Source organism: Sapajus apella, unplaced genomic scaffold (assembly GCF_009761245.1).
Source record: "Sapajus apella isolate SASKATOON/1434 unplaced genomic scaffold, GSC_monkey_1.0 scaffold7, whole genome shotgun sequence".
Classification (NCBI taxonomy): Eukaryota; Metazoa; Chordata; class Mammalia; order Primates; family Cebidae; genus Sapajus; species Sapajus apella.
Genome location: NW_022436947.1, coordinates 33,105,055 through 33,121,965, shown reverse-complemented (window position 1 = coordinate 33,121,965; position 16,911 = coordinate 33,105,055). Strand labels below are relative to the sequence as shown.

Sequence of the window (16,911 nt, the reverse complement as noted above, 5' to 3'; positions counted from 1 at the left end):
ATTCTCGTGAAGCAGGTTTCCAGCCAGACCACTATATAATGGGACCCACAACAAGCATGTTTCAGAAAGTTGACAAATTTAGCAAAACAAGACACATCCACTGTACAACTGATTTTTTTAATGGAAATATATTAGTATGACCTGTATAAATTATGAGATTCAAAACAGTGGTGTCAATATACTGCTAAACATATGAATGAAGGTAGTGACTATGATGGAAATCTGTCAGTACTACAAAAATACATATAAACAAAATAATTTTTGTCCTTTGATAAATCTACAAGATATAAAATTAAGAATATTTATATAATTTCATACTAGATATGTGAAAAATATGCCGTGCTAGAACAATCTCGTTCCAAAATTTGAAACATGAATTGTCAAAAACGCTCTTCATACAATGTATGAACTTGTCAATAACTTCCTGGGTATAAAGTTGCTTTTTATGTCATAGTCAGATGAAGATCCCTCTGAATTACATGTTGATTAGAATCTTGTTTCAACTGGCACCTGGAAGAAGACAGAAAATTCTTATTTAAAAATATCTGTGAAGCTCTATTACGATAATCACATCTTAGGAGCTAGAATTTATCAGAGTTATCATCAGGGTTTTCTTTTTGTTTTGAATTTTAATGATCAATTACCTTCCATCACTACTTATTTAACATAGATCCATGTGATACTACATTGTAATTCAAAGGCCTGATTTAACTTAAAGGGATGGTACAATGTGTTGCAGCAATATCCTTCTTCACATTTGATCCAAAGGGCTTTTACCCCAGTCACCACTGGTGGTGTATCCACAGCTGGTGATTTACCATCCTTGAAGCCAGACAGAGAGATGGTGTTAAATGTTTCTTTTTTTAATATGGGGAAGCCAAGGTCCACCATTGTGCTAGCTATTCTTTTAGACAATGGGCTCTAGCATTTGGGTCTGACATGAGGTTTAAATGTTGTTCCTACGCTTTATCCTCCAATACTTGGTGACAATTCTAAATCCAATCACTGAGGAGAGGGTTTTTGGTGTGAGGCTTTTCTTCTAAGGAGCTCAGGCAAGGGGCCAGTTTTATTTGGTTTCTCTGGAATCTAGTCCTTGGAGACGGAATCATGGTGTTTATCTATGCTCACCTCTTACCTCAGGTCTATCCAATTTTCTGGAATGGCTTTTCATCTGACCTTTGCTACTTGATACCACTCATTTTTTTTTTTTTTCTGGACCCCCGGCCTCTAGAAATTCTAATTTAATTAATTGTTCTAAGATAAGACCTGGGTATAAGTATTTATAAAAATCTCTCTTGGGGACTCTAAAGTACAGCCAAGGTTGAGAACCACTGATCTAGATTTATTGGATTCTTTGCATGAGTAAAGGAGCTAATTGTTTCTCCTCAATTCTTAGTGAATGTCATGATTGCTGCAGGGAACTTTGCACTGTTTGGGGTTAAGAGCATATATCTCCTTAAGGTCTATTCTTTTCATAAGGTTTTGACATCTGTTTCTATACCTCTGGCCCTTAGTAGTCATTCAGTTCTTCATAGTAGCTTGTTCTCTGTTACCCTTTTGAGTAAACAAATGTTTTTCTTTTAAGTAAATCAGTAAATAAGTTAGCAATTCTGGTGAGGTGGGGGGGGATTGGAAGCCTTGTTAGAGATGCATTTTTATGAATGTATGGTGCTGCTTTTTTTTTAAAGAAAAAAATGAGGGAAGAAAATAACAAGCCAACCAATATTTCATTTAAACCTGTGAGTAGGTGTGATGTGGTACTGATAAGAGTGTATATTTTGTGTATTTAAAGTGGAGAGTTCTATAAATGTTTATTAAGTTTACTTGTTCTGGATCTGAGTTCAAGTCCTGGATATCCTTGTTAATTTTCTGCCTTGTTGATCTGTCTAATATTGATGTTGAAGTCTCCCACTATTATTGTGTGGGAGTCTAAATCTCTTTATAAGTCTTATGTATCTGGGTGTTCCTGAATTGGGTGTGTATATATTTAGGATCATTAGCTTTTCTTCTTGCATTGATCCTTTTACTATTATGTGATATCCTTCTTTGCCTCTTTTGATCTTTGTTGCTTTAAAGTCTATTTTATCAGTGGCGAGAATTGCAACTCCTGCTTTTTATTTTTTTATTTATTTTTCCTCTCCATTTGGTTGGTAAATCTGTCTCCATCCCTTTGTTTTGAGTCTTTGTGTTTCCTAGCATGTGAGATGGGTCTGGATGCAGCATACCGATGGGTTTTGGCTGTGTCTTTTGATTGGGTGATTTAGTCGATTTAAATTTAGGATTAATAATAATATATGTGAGTTTAATACTGCCATTTGATGTTAGCTGGCTGTTTTGCCCATTAGTTGATGTAAATTCTTGATTATGTTGATGCTCTTTACTTTTTGGTATATTTTTGGAAAGGCTGATACTGGTTGTTCCTTTCTATGTGTAGTGCTTCTTTCAGAAGCTCTTGTAAAGCAGGCCTGGTGGTGATGAAATCTCTGAGTACTTGCTTGTTCACAAAAGATTTTATTTTTCCTTCACTTGTGAAGCTTAGTTTGGCTGGATATGAAATTCTGGGTTGAAAGTTCTTTTCTTTAAGGATGTTGAATATTGGCCCCCACTCTCTTCTGGCTTGTAGGGTTTCTGCTGAGAGATCAGCTGTGAGTCTGATTGGCTTCCCTTTGTGGGTAACCCGACCTTTCTCTCTGGCTGCCCTTAGTATTTTCTCCTTCATTTCAATCCTGGTGAATCTGACGATTATGTGCCTTGAGTTGGTCTTCTTGAGGAATATCTTTGTGGTGTTCTCTGTATTACCTGGAGCTGAATATTATCCTGCCTTGCTAGGTTGGGAAAATTTTCCTGAGTAACATCCTGAAGAGTATTTTCCAGCTTGAATTCATTCTCTTCGTCACATTCAGGTACACCTATCAAACGTAGATTAGGTCTTTTCATGTAGTCCCATATTTCTTGGAGACTTTGCTCATTCCTTTTTATCCTTTTTTCTCTAATCTTGTCTTCTTGTTTTATTTCATTAAGTTGGTCTTCGACCTCTGATATCCTTTCTTCTGCTTGATCGATTCGGCTCTTAAAACTTGTGCATAGTTTGCGAAGTTCTCGTGTTGTGTTTTTCAGCTCCATTAATTTATTTATATTCCTCTCTAAATTGTCTATTATCATTAGCATTTCGTCAAACCTTTTTTCAAAGTTCTTAGTTTCTTTGCATTGGTTAGAACAATTTCTTTTAACTCACAGAAGTTTCTTATTATCCACTTTCTGAAGCCTACTTCTGTTAATGAAACACACTCGTTCTCCAGAACATACTCGTTCTCCATCAGGCCTTGTTCCGTTGCTGATGAGGAATTGTGATCCCCTGTAGAGGGAGAGGCGTTCTGATTTTGGGTATTCTCAGACTTTTTAGGCTGGTTTCTTCCCTTCGTTATAAATTTATCCATCTGTGGTCTTTATAATTACTGACTTTCTAATTAGGTTTCTGAGTGGACGTCCAACTTGTTGATTCCCAGCACCGGAATCTGAGCAACCCACTGCACTGGCTAAAACAGCAGCGTTAAGATTGATGGTGCTTTTCTGCCCGGGAATCTCTGGTCTGTCTTCCTTCTTGAGTCCGTCCTTCAGTCAGCTGAATAGACGATTCTGCCTTCCCAGAGCTCCAAAAGGGGACCCAGTCCCATTTACTCTACACCAAGAACCGCCGTGCCGGCCACAAGAGTCGCGCTGGGAACCTTTGGGGCCCCTCGGCTGGGAATCTCCGGTCCGTGAGCAACAAAAATTCGTCTAAGTGTGGTGTCCTGTCATTCTCTGAGCTTCCACTAGGAGCTGCAATCCCGAGCTGCTAGTGATCAGCCATCTTGGATCTCTCTCCGATACCACTCTAATAAGTCCCAGGTTTATCTTATGCTATACATTTCTTTTTCATTTCGAACAGAAATTTCTTTTTTGAGACCTTTCAACTAAGAGAAATACCACCAACCCACTGCCGTGCTTGAAGACAATCATTAAATTCTTTCTTTGGTCCCGGATCTGTTAGTCTTTCACCAGAGGATAGAGATAGTGTACTATAGTGAACAGAGGACAGGTCTTGTCATCAGAAAAATCATCTTGGTGGAGTCACTTGGTGTGTGACCTCAAGCAAATTAGTTAAGCTGTCTGGGCTTCTTATTTTTCTTGTTTGGAAAATGAAGATATCTTCTTTGTATATGGTTATAAGGATTGAGATAATGAATGTAATACACCTGCCACCTACCTGGCCTACAGCAAAAACCCATTTTAATTTGTGATTCTACTTTCCCCAAACTAGAAACATTGCTTTAAAGGACTGAATGTTCTAGAAATGAACATCTACAATGAAATGGGACTCTCCAGTTAAACCCTGAATTGGCAACTTACTCTAGTAAGGAAGGAAGGATGGAAACTTAAGTTTTATTGTTTGGGCACTGTGCTAGGGACTTCTCATGCACCTGGCTATTGGGAGGTGTGTATTAGCTTATCAGCTTCATTGCTAATTCACCTGTAAATGGGAATAGCAATACCTTCCCTGCCACGTGGATTATTACAGGGCCAGAGTAAGAGCATTGTTGTAAGTGCTTTGAAAAATAAAAAAAATATATGCTTAACATTGCATTAACAGAGATCTAGTATCACTATTTTTTCATCCTTTTTTTATACGGGTCTGAGTTTCTTTTCCTGAAAACACCCTGTGAGATTGGTTAGCATTGCTTCAGTTTTCTAGGGATGAGGCACAGAGGCTCAAGCAAGTGCTGGACTTTCTGCCACATGCAGCAAGTGGTCTCACTACTTTGAAGGTTTTTTTTGCTGTGATGTCTAGATGAAGATAAACCTGTTGAAGAATCTTACCTGATATTCCCGATTACGTAATCCTCCATTTGTATTTATGGTAAAATCCATTTTTCCATCTTTTTCCTGAGAAAAAGAGAATGGAAATATGAATTAGGGGCTGATTTGTTTTTAATGTTGAAAAATTAAGAGAAATTTAAGGAAAGCAGATGGTTACTTATGCAATTATGAAAGTCATCAAAGAGCTGGTACCTGACTGGAATTAAACTTTGAAGTACTGTAATCTTTCTTCATCAAAATATGCAAAACGGCATCATGGATTGTTAAGAAAAATATTGAGTTTTTGACTTCATCATCAAAAAATTCACATCTGATAAGCTTCTCAATGAAGTCATCTGGAGAGAAAACAACAACTCTTAGGAAGAAACAACTGTTTGGCCACAGGTTCCACCTTGAGGTTAGTAATTTCACCTTCCATTTGCAAATGTGTGTTTCCTTGACATTTGGTTAAGAGTTTGTGCGTTGCAGTGGTACAATAGCGGTCTATCATTAGTACAATGTCTTTTGGAACTAACAAATACCTTTCTAATACAAAAAATATTTAATGCCCCAATGTAAAAAGGAGGAAGGCAAAGGAGCAAATGAAAAAAAGTAGTTCCTAGAAGAAAATTAATTCATTTAGGCAGGAGACTAGTGAGTTGATCCCCCTGCTTAATGATTCGAGTATCAAGTGTGGCTCATTATTGAAGTTTGGGATTTAAAGTTTGGGATTCTGCCAAAATAGAACATATGTTTATGGACTGGTGAAATGCTGTGGTTCTTGATTGTAGCCCATTTTCCCAAAGCTGATGGGTTTTATAAGAAAACATCTTCTTTACTACTTACCTCTCTAATCTTCTTTGAGAAATCCTGTTTTTGTAGGCACTAAACAGCATTCATTTGCATAGATTATTCGACCAACTATTACCTTATGTCTACCATGTGCAAAACTCTGGCTGAGTAATGAGAAGGATCAAAAGATAAATTAAGTCCTGAATCTTGCCCTCAAGGAAGATAGAACATGTATATATTCCTGTAGTACTGACAGGAAAAGTGTTGTATAATAATGAGGGCAAGGAGCAATCTAGTTTTTCTCCTTTATTGTATTCTTAGTTTTAAAATAATTTCCAGCACTTAGTATATCTTCATATTTTTGTTGAATATACAAGAGACATATAGATCATGTGCTATAAAAATTCTGAGAAAGTTTCCTCTTGGTGGGTATCTGGGAAAACTTGAGCAGATACCATCTAAAAGTGCCTAGGATTTGGAGAAAAGTGGTGGAAGAGAAGGTACACAATCATGGAGATGGATTCTTCTGTTCACAGGCAACCTTTCAATGACAGAGGGAGAAGGAGCATGGAGGGCACTGTGGCTGCCAGGACCTGGGATGGAGGGGGTGGCATGCAATGGGAAGGAAGGTGATAAGCTTTGACAAAGACTGAAAAGAATGCTAGGCAGCAGAGACAGCAGGAACAGATACTTTCCAAAATACTTGGGATGATGGGAAAAGGGTAAAATTGTTTTGTAAATTAAAGGTTCCGGTATCAAGGGGATATTTTTAATTATAAGGAAGCCTGGAAATGGTTGAACTAATTTTCACTCTCACCAACAGTGTCTAAGCACAGTGTGACGATTTCTCAGAGAGCTAAGACAAATACCACTTGACCCAGCAATTCCATTACTGGGTATACACTCAAAGGAATATAAATCATTCTGTTATAAAGACGCACGCATGTGTATGTTCATTGCTGCACTATTCACAACAGCAAAGACATGGAATCAACCTAAATGCCCATCAATGGTAGACTGGATAAAGAAAATGTGTTGCATATATACGATGGAATACTATATAGCCATAAAAAGAACAGTATAATATCCCTTGCAGGTACATGGAATTGGAGGCCATTATCCTTAGTAAACTAATGCAGGAACAGAAAACCAAATACCACATATTCTCACTTATAAGTGGGAGCTAAATGATGAGAACACATAGACACATAGAGGGGAACAACCCACACTGGGGCCTTTCAGACGATGGAGAGTGGGAGGAGGGAGAGGATCAGGAGAAATAACTCATGGATACTAGGGCTAATACCTGGTGATGAAATAATCTGTGTAATAAACCCCCATGACATGAGTTTACCTACATAACAAACCTGCATGATGAATACAGGTTTGTTACGTAGGTAAACAGTGATGTTGCGTAAGTTCAGGGATGTTACGTAGGTAAACTCATGTCATGGGGTTTATTATACAGATTATTTCATCACTAGGTATTGTATTTCACCACAATACCAGGTATTGTATTTCATCACAATACCTGGTGATGAAATAATCTGTGTAATAAATCCCCATGAGTGAGTTTACCTACATAACATCCCTGAACTTAAAAGTTTTAAAAAAAAAAGTCTTGAAACTAGAATATGTCTGTATATTTTAGGGACAGGATCCAGCAGAAAGGGAGAGATGAAGGATGCCAATTTCTTACCTTTCTAAGGACCCATGTACCACTTGTCTCCTCTCCCTGAAAAGCTCCCCCTAAGTACTGTCAAGGTTGACTCCCTCACTTCATTCTAGTCTCTACTCAAAATGTCATATTGCTGGACATTCCTGATCACCAGCCTTTCTTTCTTTCCTTCCTTCCTTCCTTCCTTCCCTCCCTCCCTCCCTCCCTCCCTCCTTCCTTCCTTCCTTTCCTTCCTTCCTTCCTTCCTTTCCTTCTTTTTTCCTTCCTTCCTTCATTTTCTTTCTTTCTTTCTATCTCTTTCTTCCTCTCTCTCATTTATTTATTTATTGAGACAGGGTCTTGCTCTGTCACCCAGGCTGGAGTGCAGTGGCGTGATCACAGCTCACCACAGGCTTGACCTCCAGGGATTAAGTGATACTTCCACCTCAACCTCCTGAGTAGCTGGGACTACAGGCACATGCCACTACACCCAGCTAATTTTTGTATTTATTTTTTAGAGACGGTGTTTCACCATGTTGCCCAGGCTAGTCTCAAACTCCGGGGCTTAAGTGATCTGCCTGCCTCAGCTTTCTGGAGTGCTAGCATTACAGGCATGAGCCACGGCTCCCAGCCTCTGTTTTTTAACCCTGCTTTTTTCTTAGCACTTATCACTGCCTGAAATATGCTTTTATTTGTTTATTATATGACTTTCCTATGAGCCTATAAGCTTCATGAGGACAGGGGCTTGTCAGATTCACTGCTATATTCCCAGCACCCGAACAGTGCCTGATAAATGGTAGGTATTCAGTAAATCTTTACTGAATGCCCATTATGTCCTAGGATCTAGGGAAGAGACAGGGAATAAGAAGGTAAGCAAGAACAATACCTACCCTGGAAGAGATACAGTTTAGTTGGGATGCAAACAGAACTGCAAAATTATGTTACATGTGTGTATTCTGTAGATGCAAACAGTCTGAAGACCCAGTGCTCTGCCTGGGGAAGCAAGAATGTTTTCAGTTATTGTTGGAAAAATTCCTGAAAAAGCCTTCTTTCCAAAAATTAGGTGGGAGAGGATTATAGGGATGGACAGGATACTAGTTAGAAAGTCCTTCTAGAAGGCCTAGTTGAGAAACGATAAGGGTCTAGATTAAGGTTCTGGAAATGGAGACAAACAGATTGATTTAAGAAGAAATATTTATAGGACCTAAAGGTCCTATAAAGGACCTTTGAGGCCAATGACTCACTCACTAGAGGGAAGCAGAGGAGAAATTGGTGAGGGTTTCAGGGTTTCTATCTGGAAAACTAGGTTTTTTTATCTGGAAAAAAAGCAGTGATGCAGTGATTGTGATAGGAAAGAAATATTTTTGGGAGGGGGAATCCTATAAGTAGTTTTAAAAACATGTATCTGAAGTGCTTGGGGGACATCCAGACAGTCGAATCTATCGGTCTGCAGCTCAGAAGAAAGGTCTGGGCTGGAGGTATAGTTTGGGGATTCATTAACAAGTAGATATACATGAAATCATAAATACGTAGGAAATTGACTAGAAAGAGTCTGTGGAATTAGAACTATGGAATAGCGTTTAAGGTTGAAACCTGGGGAAGACTGGAAAAGTGGGAAAGAACCAATGTCAGACCCTGAGGAGCCGTTTGAGAGGTAGAAAGTGAATCAGAACTGTCCTGCCGGGGTCAGGGAGGGAGAGAGCTTCAAAGAAAATGCTAGGGAGAGAGGCAGATGCTTAAATAAGCTGCTGCAGAGGCATCCCAGACAAAGGCAGTTAATCCTGACAATCCGGACGTCACTGATAACCTTGGCAAGGATGGCCTCATCAGCAGGTGAAGCTAACCCAGACTGTTACGGGCTGGAGCGTGCAAGGGAAGGGAGGAAGAGAGACAGAAAACAAGGCTACTTTTTCAGGAAGTTTAGAGTAAAATATGGTTAACATATTCCTCCTTTGTTGCCTATGAAATCAGGATCCAAATTGTAGAAATCATTTAATTACACATCAACATAACTAAAATATAAAGATACTGTTTCCATAGGGATTTTTATTAGGTTGGCTGCAAATCAGATTTTCATCTTGATCATATAAAATACTCATTCTTTGGAGAGGCTGTCTAGATTGACAGTTGGGAGGGAAGTGATTGTCAGAACATAAAACAAAATTAAAGCAACTTACCATCAGTTCCAACAATATACACATCTACCTTGATCCTGATAAATTCTTTCAGAATCTGTAAAAAAGAAAGTATATCTTCCTTAGGGAACAGTTTCATTTGTCAGAAATGTAAAGAAAACAATCAGAATTATACCTTACGGGTGATATATTGCTTTTAGAACCTTTAACATTTTGAAAAGATATAATATGTGAAGATATATCAAAGTTAAAAACAAGCCTGTATGACAGAAATAAACCCAAATAAAGGGGCCCTTCTCCTCAGTAAGAAGTTAAAAATGACCATTCTTGAGGGAAGTATTATGGGAAAACATTCTGTCTCAAACTCATAAGAACAACACTGATTTAATTTTAAAACAGTGTCTTCTTTGGGATGACCTCAGCTAGAGCTTTCTTGCTACATAAAAGTTTTAAGAAAGAACCTATGGACCATAAGTTGCTAATTATTCTTGTCCACAAGAATAACGGATGAATGGGTATATCTAGCACCAATGAACCTTTATCCATTTTTCTGGTCCCTAGGCTAAGAACAAATACCAGCAGTGCTATGAGTAAGATCATGTAAAGTAAGAAAAGTAGCTTATATTATATTGTTGATAAGATTAGATGATCACTAATATCATTACTGTCATCGATAAACACTTTCAGAACCTCTTCTAGGCACTTAGCTAAGGATTAGAGGCCCTGTCCTTTGTGTTATATTGCTAGGACCAAAAAATAAATGTGTGTGTGTGTGTGTGTGTGTGTATGTGAAAATGCAGAAACATAAGCTAAAGTAAACAAAGCCTAAAATAAACAAAACCCAAAAGCAAAAAAAGAAAATGCAAGTAGACTTGAGAGTTGTATGATGCTGACATTAAAAAAAAAAAATCTTCCATTTTCTAATTTTGTATCCAGTTCACCCATGCTTAATAGGTCTTATCTTGGGTTAGCTCTCACTTAGGCAGATTTTTGTGAAAACCCAAGAAAAAGAGAGAAAGATGCAGTTTCTTAAATTTTCTTTTTATAAAATGTTTCTGCATTTCTGTTAGAAACTAATTTATTTTAGAAATGCACTAAATCTGTGGAAATAAAACAGACTGCAATCTGATTGTTTCAGTCATGTTTTGAAATCACATGTGACATTTATTTTTTCATATATCTCTTTGGGTTCTTTTTGAGACATTTAAAAAAATAGCCAAGTGAAACTTCATCAGCTTATAACGGATGAGGATAGAAAAACAAAACAAAACCCATTCTTACATTTTTTCCCAGGACCTTTCCATATCTTCTCTGATTTCAGAATAATTTAGATACAGTGCTCACAAATATTTGAAAACACCACAGAATTGAAATTTAAAAGGAATGTGAGCATAGCTGTCCACCAACAGATTCAGCATACATTAGAATTGTAGATTTGATTCCCTTCGATCTAGTACTTAGTCTCATGGAAAATGCCCTTTTTAAGAGTCTACTGAACACCATCTTTCCCTCCATGGAACTCTAAGATTATAATTTGCTTCTAATTAAATGTATGTTACATAAAGGAGCATCCTTCCACAAATACAATTTAAGTTTTTTTTTTTTTTTTTTTGAGACGGAGTTTCACTCTTGTTACCCAGGCTGGAGTGCAGTGGTGCGATTTTGGCTCACTACAGCCTCCACCTTCCACTGCAATTCTCCTGCCTCAGCCTCCCAAGTAGCTGGGATTACAGGTGTGTGCCACCATGCCCAGCTGATGTTTGTATTTTTAGTAGAGACGGAGTTTTGCCATGTTGGCCAGGCTGGTCTTGAACTCCTGACCTCAGGTGATCCACCCACCTTGGCCTTCCAAAGTGCTGGGATTACAGGTGTGAGCCACTGCTCCCGACCCACAAATACAATTTTTTAACCTTTAGCCATTGATTGGTTGTTTCCATTAAGAACAAAGAAATTACCGATTTAAGGCCCCTCATTGAAGAAACATCAAGAAAGGACACTGCTGAAAAGTCGAGAATGAGGCTGTGGAGGCTGATTTTGGGGACCTCAATGTTGAGAGGAAGATCATTCCAGTCAATCTGGAAGGGCAGGTCTGTGGTATTGATTGGCTGGTCCAGTACTTCTATCTGATTGTTGTCCAGCTCTTCGTCAGAATCTTTTATGGCGTAAACAGTGCATATAAATCCTTTCTGCAGGAGAGGATAACAAGCATGATAACTGTGACCAAGAAAAGCATTGTGTATGTTAGGGATAGCCAGTGAGTTTCAGAAGCACTGATTCAGAGTTGAGCCAAACAACGGGATTGGTCTGGGTGTGGTGGCTCATGCCTGTAATCCCAGTACTTTAGGAAACTGAGGTGGGTGGATCACTTGAGCCCAGGAGTTTGAGACCAGCCAGGGCAACATGGCGAGACCCTATCTTTGCAAAAAATAAAAAAAATTAGCCAGGCGTGGTGGCGTATGTGCTTGTAGTTTCAGCTACTTGGGAGGCTGGGGTGGGAGGGTCCCTTGAGTCTGGGAGGTCAAGGCTGCAATGAGCTGTGATCGGATCATACCGCTGCACTCCAGCCTAGGCCACAGAGCGAGACAATGTCTCAAAACAACAACGAGAAGATTGTAGACACTTGTGTTTGGTACTTTTCCCAGGAGAGTCAAAATTTTAGGGAGACCCTCAGAAACATTTTTAAATAGAACATTAATTGACACATGAAATCCCTTGTTGGTCTGGCATTTCATTTAAAGGAATGGAACTAACACCTTGAATCATCCTTTACCGAGCTTTTAGCTATAACGCATAGAAATGTGGTCAAGAAGCTTACTGGTGTCACTTGTAGCAGGCCTTGCTTCTGCAGTTTTCGGATTTTCCTCAAAGCTTTGTTGCGCTTGCGTAGAATTCGAAGTGGATTAAAGCCAACCTGAGAAACCCATTGCTGTGTTACAAGAGTACTGAATATTCTGTTATTTATATAGCATAATTCTAACAACTTTAACTGGAGTGATTTGAGGGATTTGGACAGATAATAAAAATATTTGTGACAAAATTTAAAAGTGGTTTAAACAACATCAGCAACAACATTGTGTCAGACCCATGGTCTGCTCCACCTATATCCAGTTACCAACAGTCAAAAGCTTTTGTATGACACAGTCCATGATTCATTCATAAATTATCCATGAGTGGACATAAACTCTATTTGAATCTGTTTGTGTTTGGAACCCACACAACTTTAGGGGATTTTATTTTTTTTATTTTCTATTTATTGAGTATGGGTGGCACCTACATAAGTATTCTGCTTCTATGTAATTTTTATTTTATTAAAATTTATGTAATTGTATGTTATTATCTTATAATTTTAGTATTATGTTTGAGGCAAATCTTTATTTCCCCTTTTCAACCTAATAAGTTCTTACTGCTGTAATATTTAGTTCCAGGTAAATAAGAGAGGAGGATCAAATTATGTAATAAAAAATCCTTGGCCAGGTGTGGTGGCTAACGCCTCTAATCCTAGCACTTTGGGAGGCCAAGGTGGGAGGATTGCATGAGGCCAGGAGTTCAAGGTCAGCCTGGGCAGCAAAGCAGGACTTTGTCTTTACAAAAATTTAAAAATTTAGTGTGGTGTCATGGCACATGCCTGTAGTTCCATCTACTTGGGGGACTGAGGCAGGGGGATCACTGGAACCCAGGAGTTTGAGGTTGCAGTGAGCTGTGATCATGCCAGCCTAGATGACAGAGCGAGACCTTGTCTCAAAAAAAAAATCCTTGACAAAAAATATAGTTAGATGGAAGTTTACTAGAGTAATTCAAAAGGGCAGTATAGAAAACCAAATATACAATATGATCTCATTTTGCAAACAGCAACAACAAAACTGGGTAGAAAAATATCCGATGCATATCAAACGGATAATAATAATTAAAGTTTAAGGCAGGAGCTCTATGCAAGGTACAGAGTAGACCAAAAGGCATGTTTCAAGGGTGAGGACTGAGCTTTTTGTCTTAACTGTCAAGACTGCTTCCTTGGCCGGGCGCGGTGGCTCACGCCTGTAATCCCAGCACTTTGGGAGGCCGAGGTGGGTGGATCACGAGGTCAAGAGATCGAGACCATCCTGGTCAACATAGTGAAACCCCGTCTCTACTAAAAATACAAAAAATCAGCTGGGCATGGTGGCGCATGCCTGTAATCCCAGCTATTCAGGAGGCTGAGGCAGGAGAATTGCGTGAACCCAGGAGGCGGAGGTTGCGGTGAGCCGAGATCGCGCCATTGCACTCCAGCCTGGGCAATAAGAGTGAAACTCCGTCTCAAAAAAAAAAAAAAAAAAAAAAAAAAAAAAAAAAAAAGACTGCTTCCTTGTCATCATCTCTCCAGTTTGCCAGGGACACTCAGTATTTATTGTTATATAGTATTAACTATTCATTTACAGCTGCTATACTGAATCTCTTTGATGATTTGATCAAATATTAAATGCTTCCTCATTGTTTCTAAAGTTGACGCCCAAAGAAAATCTGTAGGGTGACACCTACTAAAAGCCAGCAGCCCAAAACATAGAAATTTTTTTTTACTCTACAGCAGAGTTTGGGAAAAGGATTTTTCTATAGTAGATGTCATCTGAAGAGGCTTATTTCTCAACATATTAGCAAACTCCCATAAGGTAGTTTCACCTGCTCTGGGACATGGGACAAAAAACACTGATGCAATCCCACCTCAACATATGTGACACAACCCAGCCTCAACAATGACCTTACAGAACAAACACATTCCCAGATATTCAGTAAGATTACAAGAAAAAAAAAATTAACCCCAAACCTTACAGCATCGATAAGTTTCTGCCTAAAGAAATGAATGTTTGCAAAGTAGATAGGAGATGGACATCTGAAAATTTTCACTCCTTCTGGCTCATACATCTATAAGGCAGAGAAATATTATTAGATGGTGCCCATTAGATCTGTACTTAATATCATTTAGCAAGTCAAAGAAAAAAATGAATCTCCCTTACATCCAAATAATCTTTTTTATTCTTATAGATGTTGCTTCTTCCAATATTAGCCAGCGTGCTGCATTTTGGACTGTAGGGAGAAAAACACTAAGTAAATCACCCATGCACATTTGTTGGGCCTATAAAGCTAACACTGATTTTTTCCAGCATGCCAAAACAGGCTCAGTTTTCAGAATGTAAAAGGTTGGGGAATCATCATGCCATCAGAGACCCTGGAAGGGAACACCCTGTTTTACTTATCTTTGCGTCCTCTCACAGCACCTAAAAAGTGCCTTCCGTTTGTCATGTTACAGTTTACAAAGCACTCCATATGCTTTTGCCATTTTGATTATGAATATCACAGTTATTCCATAAGGTAAGGCAGATATGATTACCCAGTTGTATGGATGATGACAAGGAAAAGTAAAATGACTTGCTTATGACCATTCAGTTTGTCTCTATGTTTGATGGGTTCCCAGTAAAGATTGGAATGAAATATAAATAAATGAAAGAGTACAGGAGTATTTCAGTATCGGTGTATTTCTGCAGTCAGAGATTGACTTTTTGATAACAATTTCTGTTCTCTAAGTCTCTTCTCAAGGAGGCTTCTTTTTCTGTCATACTATGTAATTCAAAATAGGCTGAGCAACCACATGGTAGTGATGTTACATGGCAGAGATTTTTAAAAATCAAGGCTGGACACGATGGCTCGACTGTAATCCTAGCACTTTGGCAGACTGAGGCAGGCAAATTACCCGAGGTCAGAAGTTCAAGAACCAGCCCAGCCAAAATGGTGAAACCCCATATCTGCTAAAAATACAAAAATTAGCCAGGTGTGGTGGTGGGCACCTGTAGTCCCAGCTACTTGGGAGGCTGAGGCAGGAGAATCACTTGAGCCCAGGCGGCAGAGGTTGCAGTGGGCTGAGATTGCACCATTATACTCCAGCTTGGGCAACAAGAGTGAAATTCTGTCTCAAATAATAATAATAATAATAATGAAATTAAGATTAAAAGGATGCTTGGACTGAATGATTATTAAAAATCAAGAATTCCAAATGGCTTTTGTGGAATTTTAAGGCAAGAGGGGACTTTGAGAAATTCTCTAATCTAGCTCCATATTTTAAAGGTACAAGTGCAATCTAACAATCTATGAAGAGGAAATCCATCCACTAGATGTGAAGACTCTCACAATCTCAGTAACACATTTCCATGTTTAACAAGTTCAAGGCAAAGGCATTAAACTTGCTTGGAATAGAATCACTTCTGGTTTATAGCTAGGCAAACAGACTCAGAGATTTATATGATTTATTTGAACTGGAGTCAAAGCCAGGAGCAGACCAACAGCAGGTCTCCTCCCTGGGCTGATGCTCTAAACCTGGGCCATGCTATTGCCCTTCAGGCCTTGAGGTGAGCAGTCCGAGGGAGGATAAACCACCTAAACTTGACAGAAATGCACACCTATCATCAACCAACTACTGTTCTCTTAGCCAGTGACATTTTTTTTTCTCTTCTGATTTGGGCAGGTCCAAGCCTGCCAGGATGCAAGGCAAGTTGAGCACTCACAATTGGGTCCTGAACACGATGGTTAGCAGTTGAAATGCCACGCTAGCTGCCAGGCCTAACCCGAGTCCCAGGACAATGGTGAAGATGAAGGTCATGATCCAAATCACCTGTGGAAAGAAAGCAACACACACACTTATGATTGACTTTGATTCAAGTACAATGTTGAGAAGGATCTTTAAAAAAACTTTTTTTTCTTTCTTTTTTTTGTAGAGACAGAAAGACTCTGTCTCCACAAAATAAATAAATAAATAAATAAAATAAAAAATTAAAAAATTTGCTAGGCGTGCTGGAAATTGGAAGTTGGCATTTTGGGGTAAGGAGCAAAGTGCACAGAAGACACTTGTGTCAAGAAGTCATTTCTGCTGGCTCAGGTTCTGGGCCACAAAAAGAAAAGCAAATATAAGATGATTCAAAGAAAGTATATTCATTTCTAATCTCATCTCCAACCCATTTAGGAAATGGGATTGTCTGTCACAGTGATAATTATAACTGCAAAAACCGCAATTACTTTTGCACCAACCTACTAGAACAAGCTAATTTTAATTTATTTTAATAGTACATTAAAATCAGCAAGTACTATTTAATGTACTATTAAAATACATTAAAACTGGCAAGTTAGGCTGAGCATGAAGGCTCACACCCGTAATGCCAGTACTTGGGGAAGTTGAGGTGGGAGGATCACTCAAGGCAAGGAGTTCAAGACCAGCCTGGGCAACATAGTGAGAATCTGTTTCTGCAAAACTAAAAAAAATTAGTTGAGGATGGTAGAGTGTGACTGTAGTCACAGCTACTCAGGAGGTTGGGGTAGGGGGATCGCTTGAGCCCAGGGGTTTGAGCTTACAGTGAGCTAGGATGGTATCACTGCACTCCAGGCTGGGTGACAGACAGAGATCCTATCTCAAAAAAAAAAAAAAGAGGCTGGGTGCGGTGTCTCATGCCTGTAATCCCATCACTTTGGGAGACC

At 38.9% G+C, this 16,911-nt stretch overlaps 1 protein-coding gene and 1 long non-coding RNA gene across 2 annotated transcripts in view; both read right to left on the bottom strand.

Annotated features, from left to right (window-relative positions):
- Positions 1 to 98: 98 nt before the first annotated feature.
- Positions 99 to 16,911, bottom strand: part of SLC26A3 (solute carrier family 26 member 3) — a 41,792-nt gene continuing 24,979 nt past the window's right edge. The window contains exons 13-21 of the mRNA XM_032276310.1: positions 15,948 to 16,054; positions 14,406 to 14,475; positions 14,221 to 14,313; positions 12,236 to 12,331; positions 11,376 to 11,606; positions 9,463 to 9,517; positions 5,050 to 5,192; positions 4,858 to 4,923; positions 99 to 510 (exon numbers count right to left, since the gene is read on the bottom strand). Of these exons, the coding sequence (XP_032132201.1) occupies positions 487 to 510; positions 4,858 to 4,923; positions 5,050 to 5,192; positions 9,463 to 9,517; positions 11,376 to 11,606; positions 12,236 to 12,331; positions 14,221 to 14,313; positions 14,406 to 14,475; positions 15,948 to 16,054 (885 nt within the window). The 3' untranslated portion in view covers positions 99 to 486. The remainder of the gene's footprint in view (positions 511 to 4,857; positions 4,924 to 5,049; positions 5,193 to 9,462; positions 9,518 to 11,375; positions 11,607 to 12,235; positions 12,332 to 14,220; positions 14,314 to 14,405; positions 14,476 to 15,947; positions 16,055 to 16,911) is intronic.
- Positions 13,170 to 13,881, bottom strand: LOC116550329. The gene is made up of 2 exons (XR_004268339.1): positions 13,753 to 13,881; positions 13,170 to 13,423 (listed from the first exon to the last, which is right to left on the bottom strand). It is a non-coding gene; the product is annotated as an uncharacterized LOC116550329 (long non-coding RNA).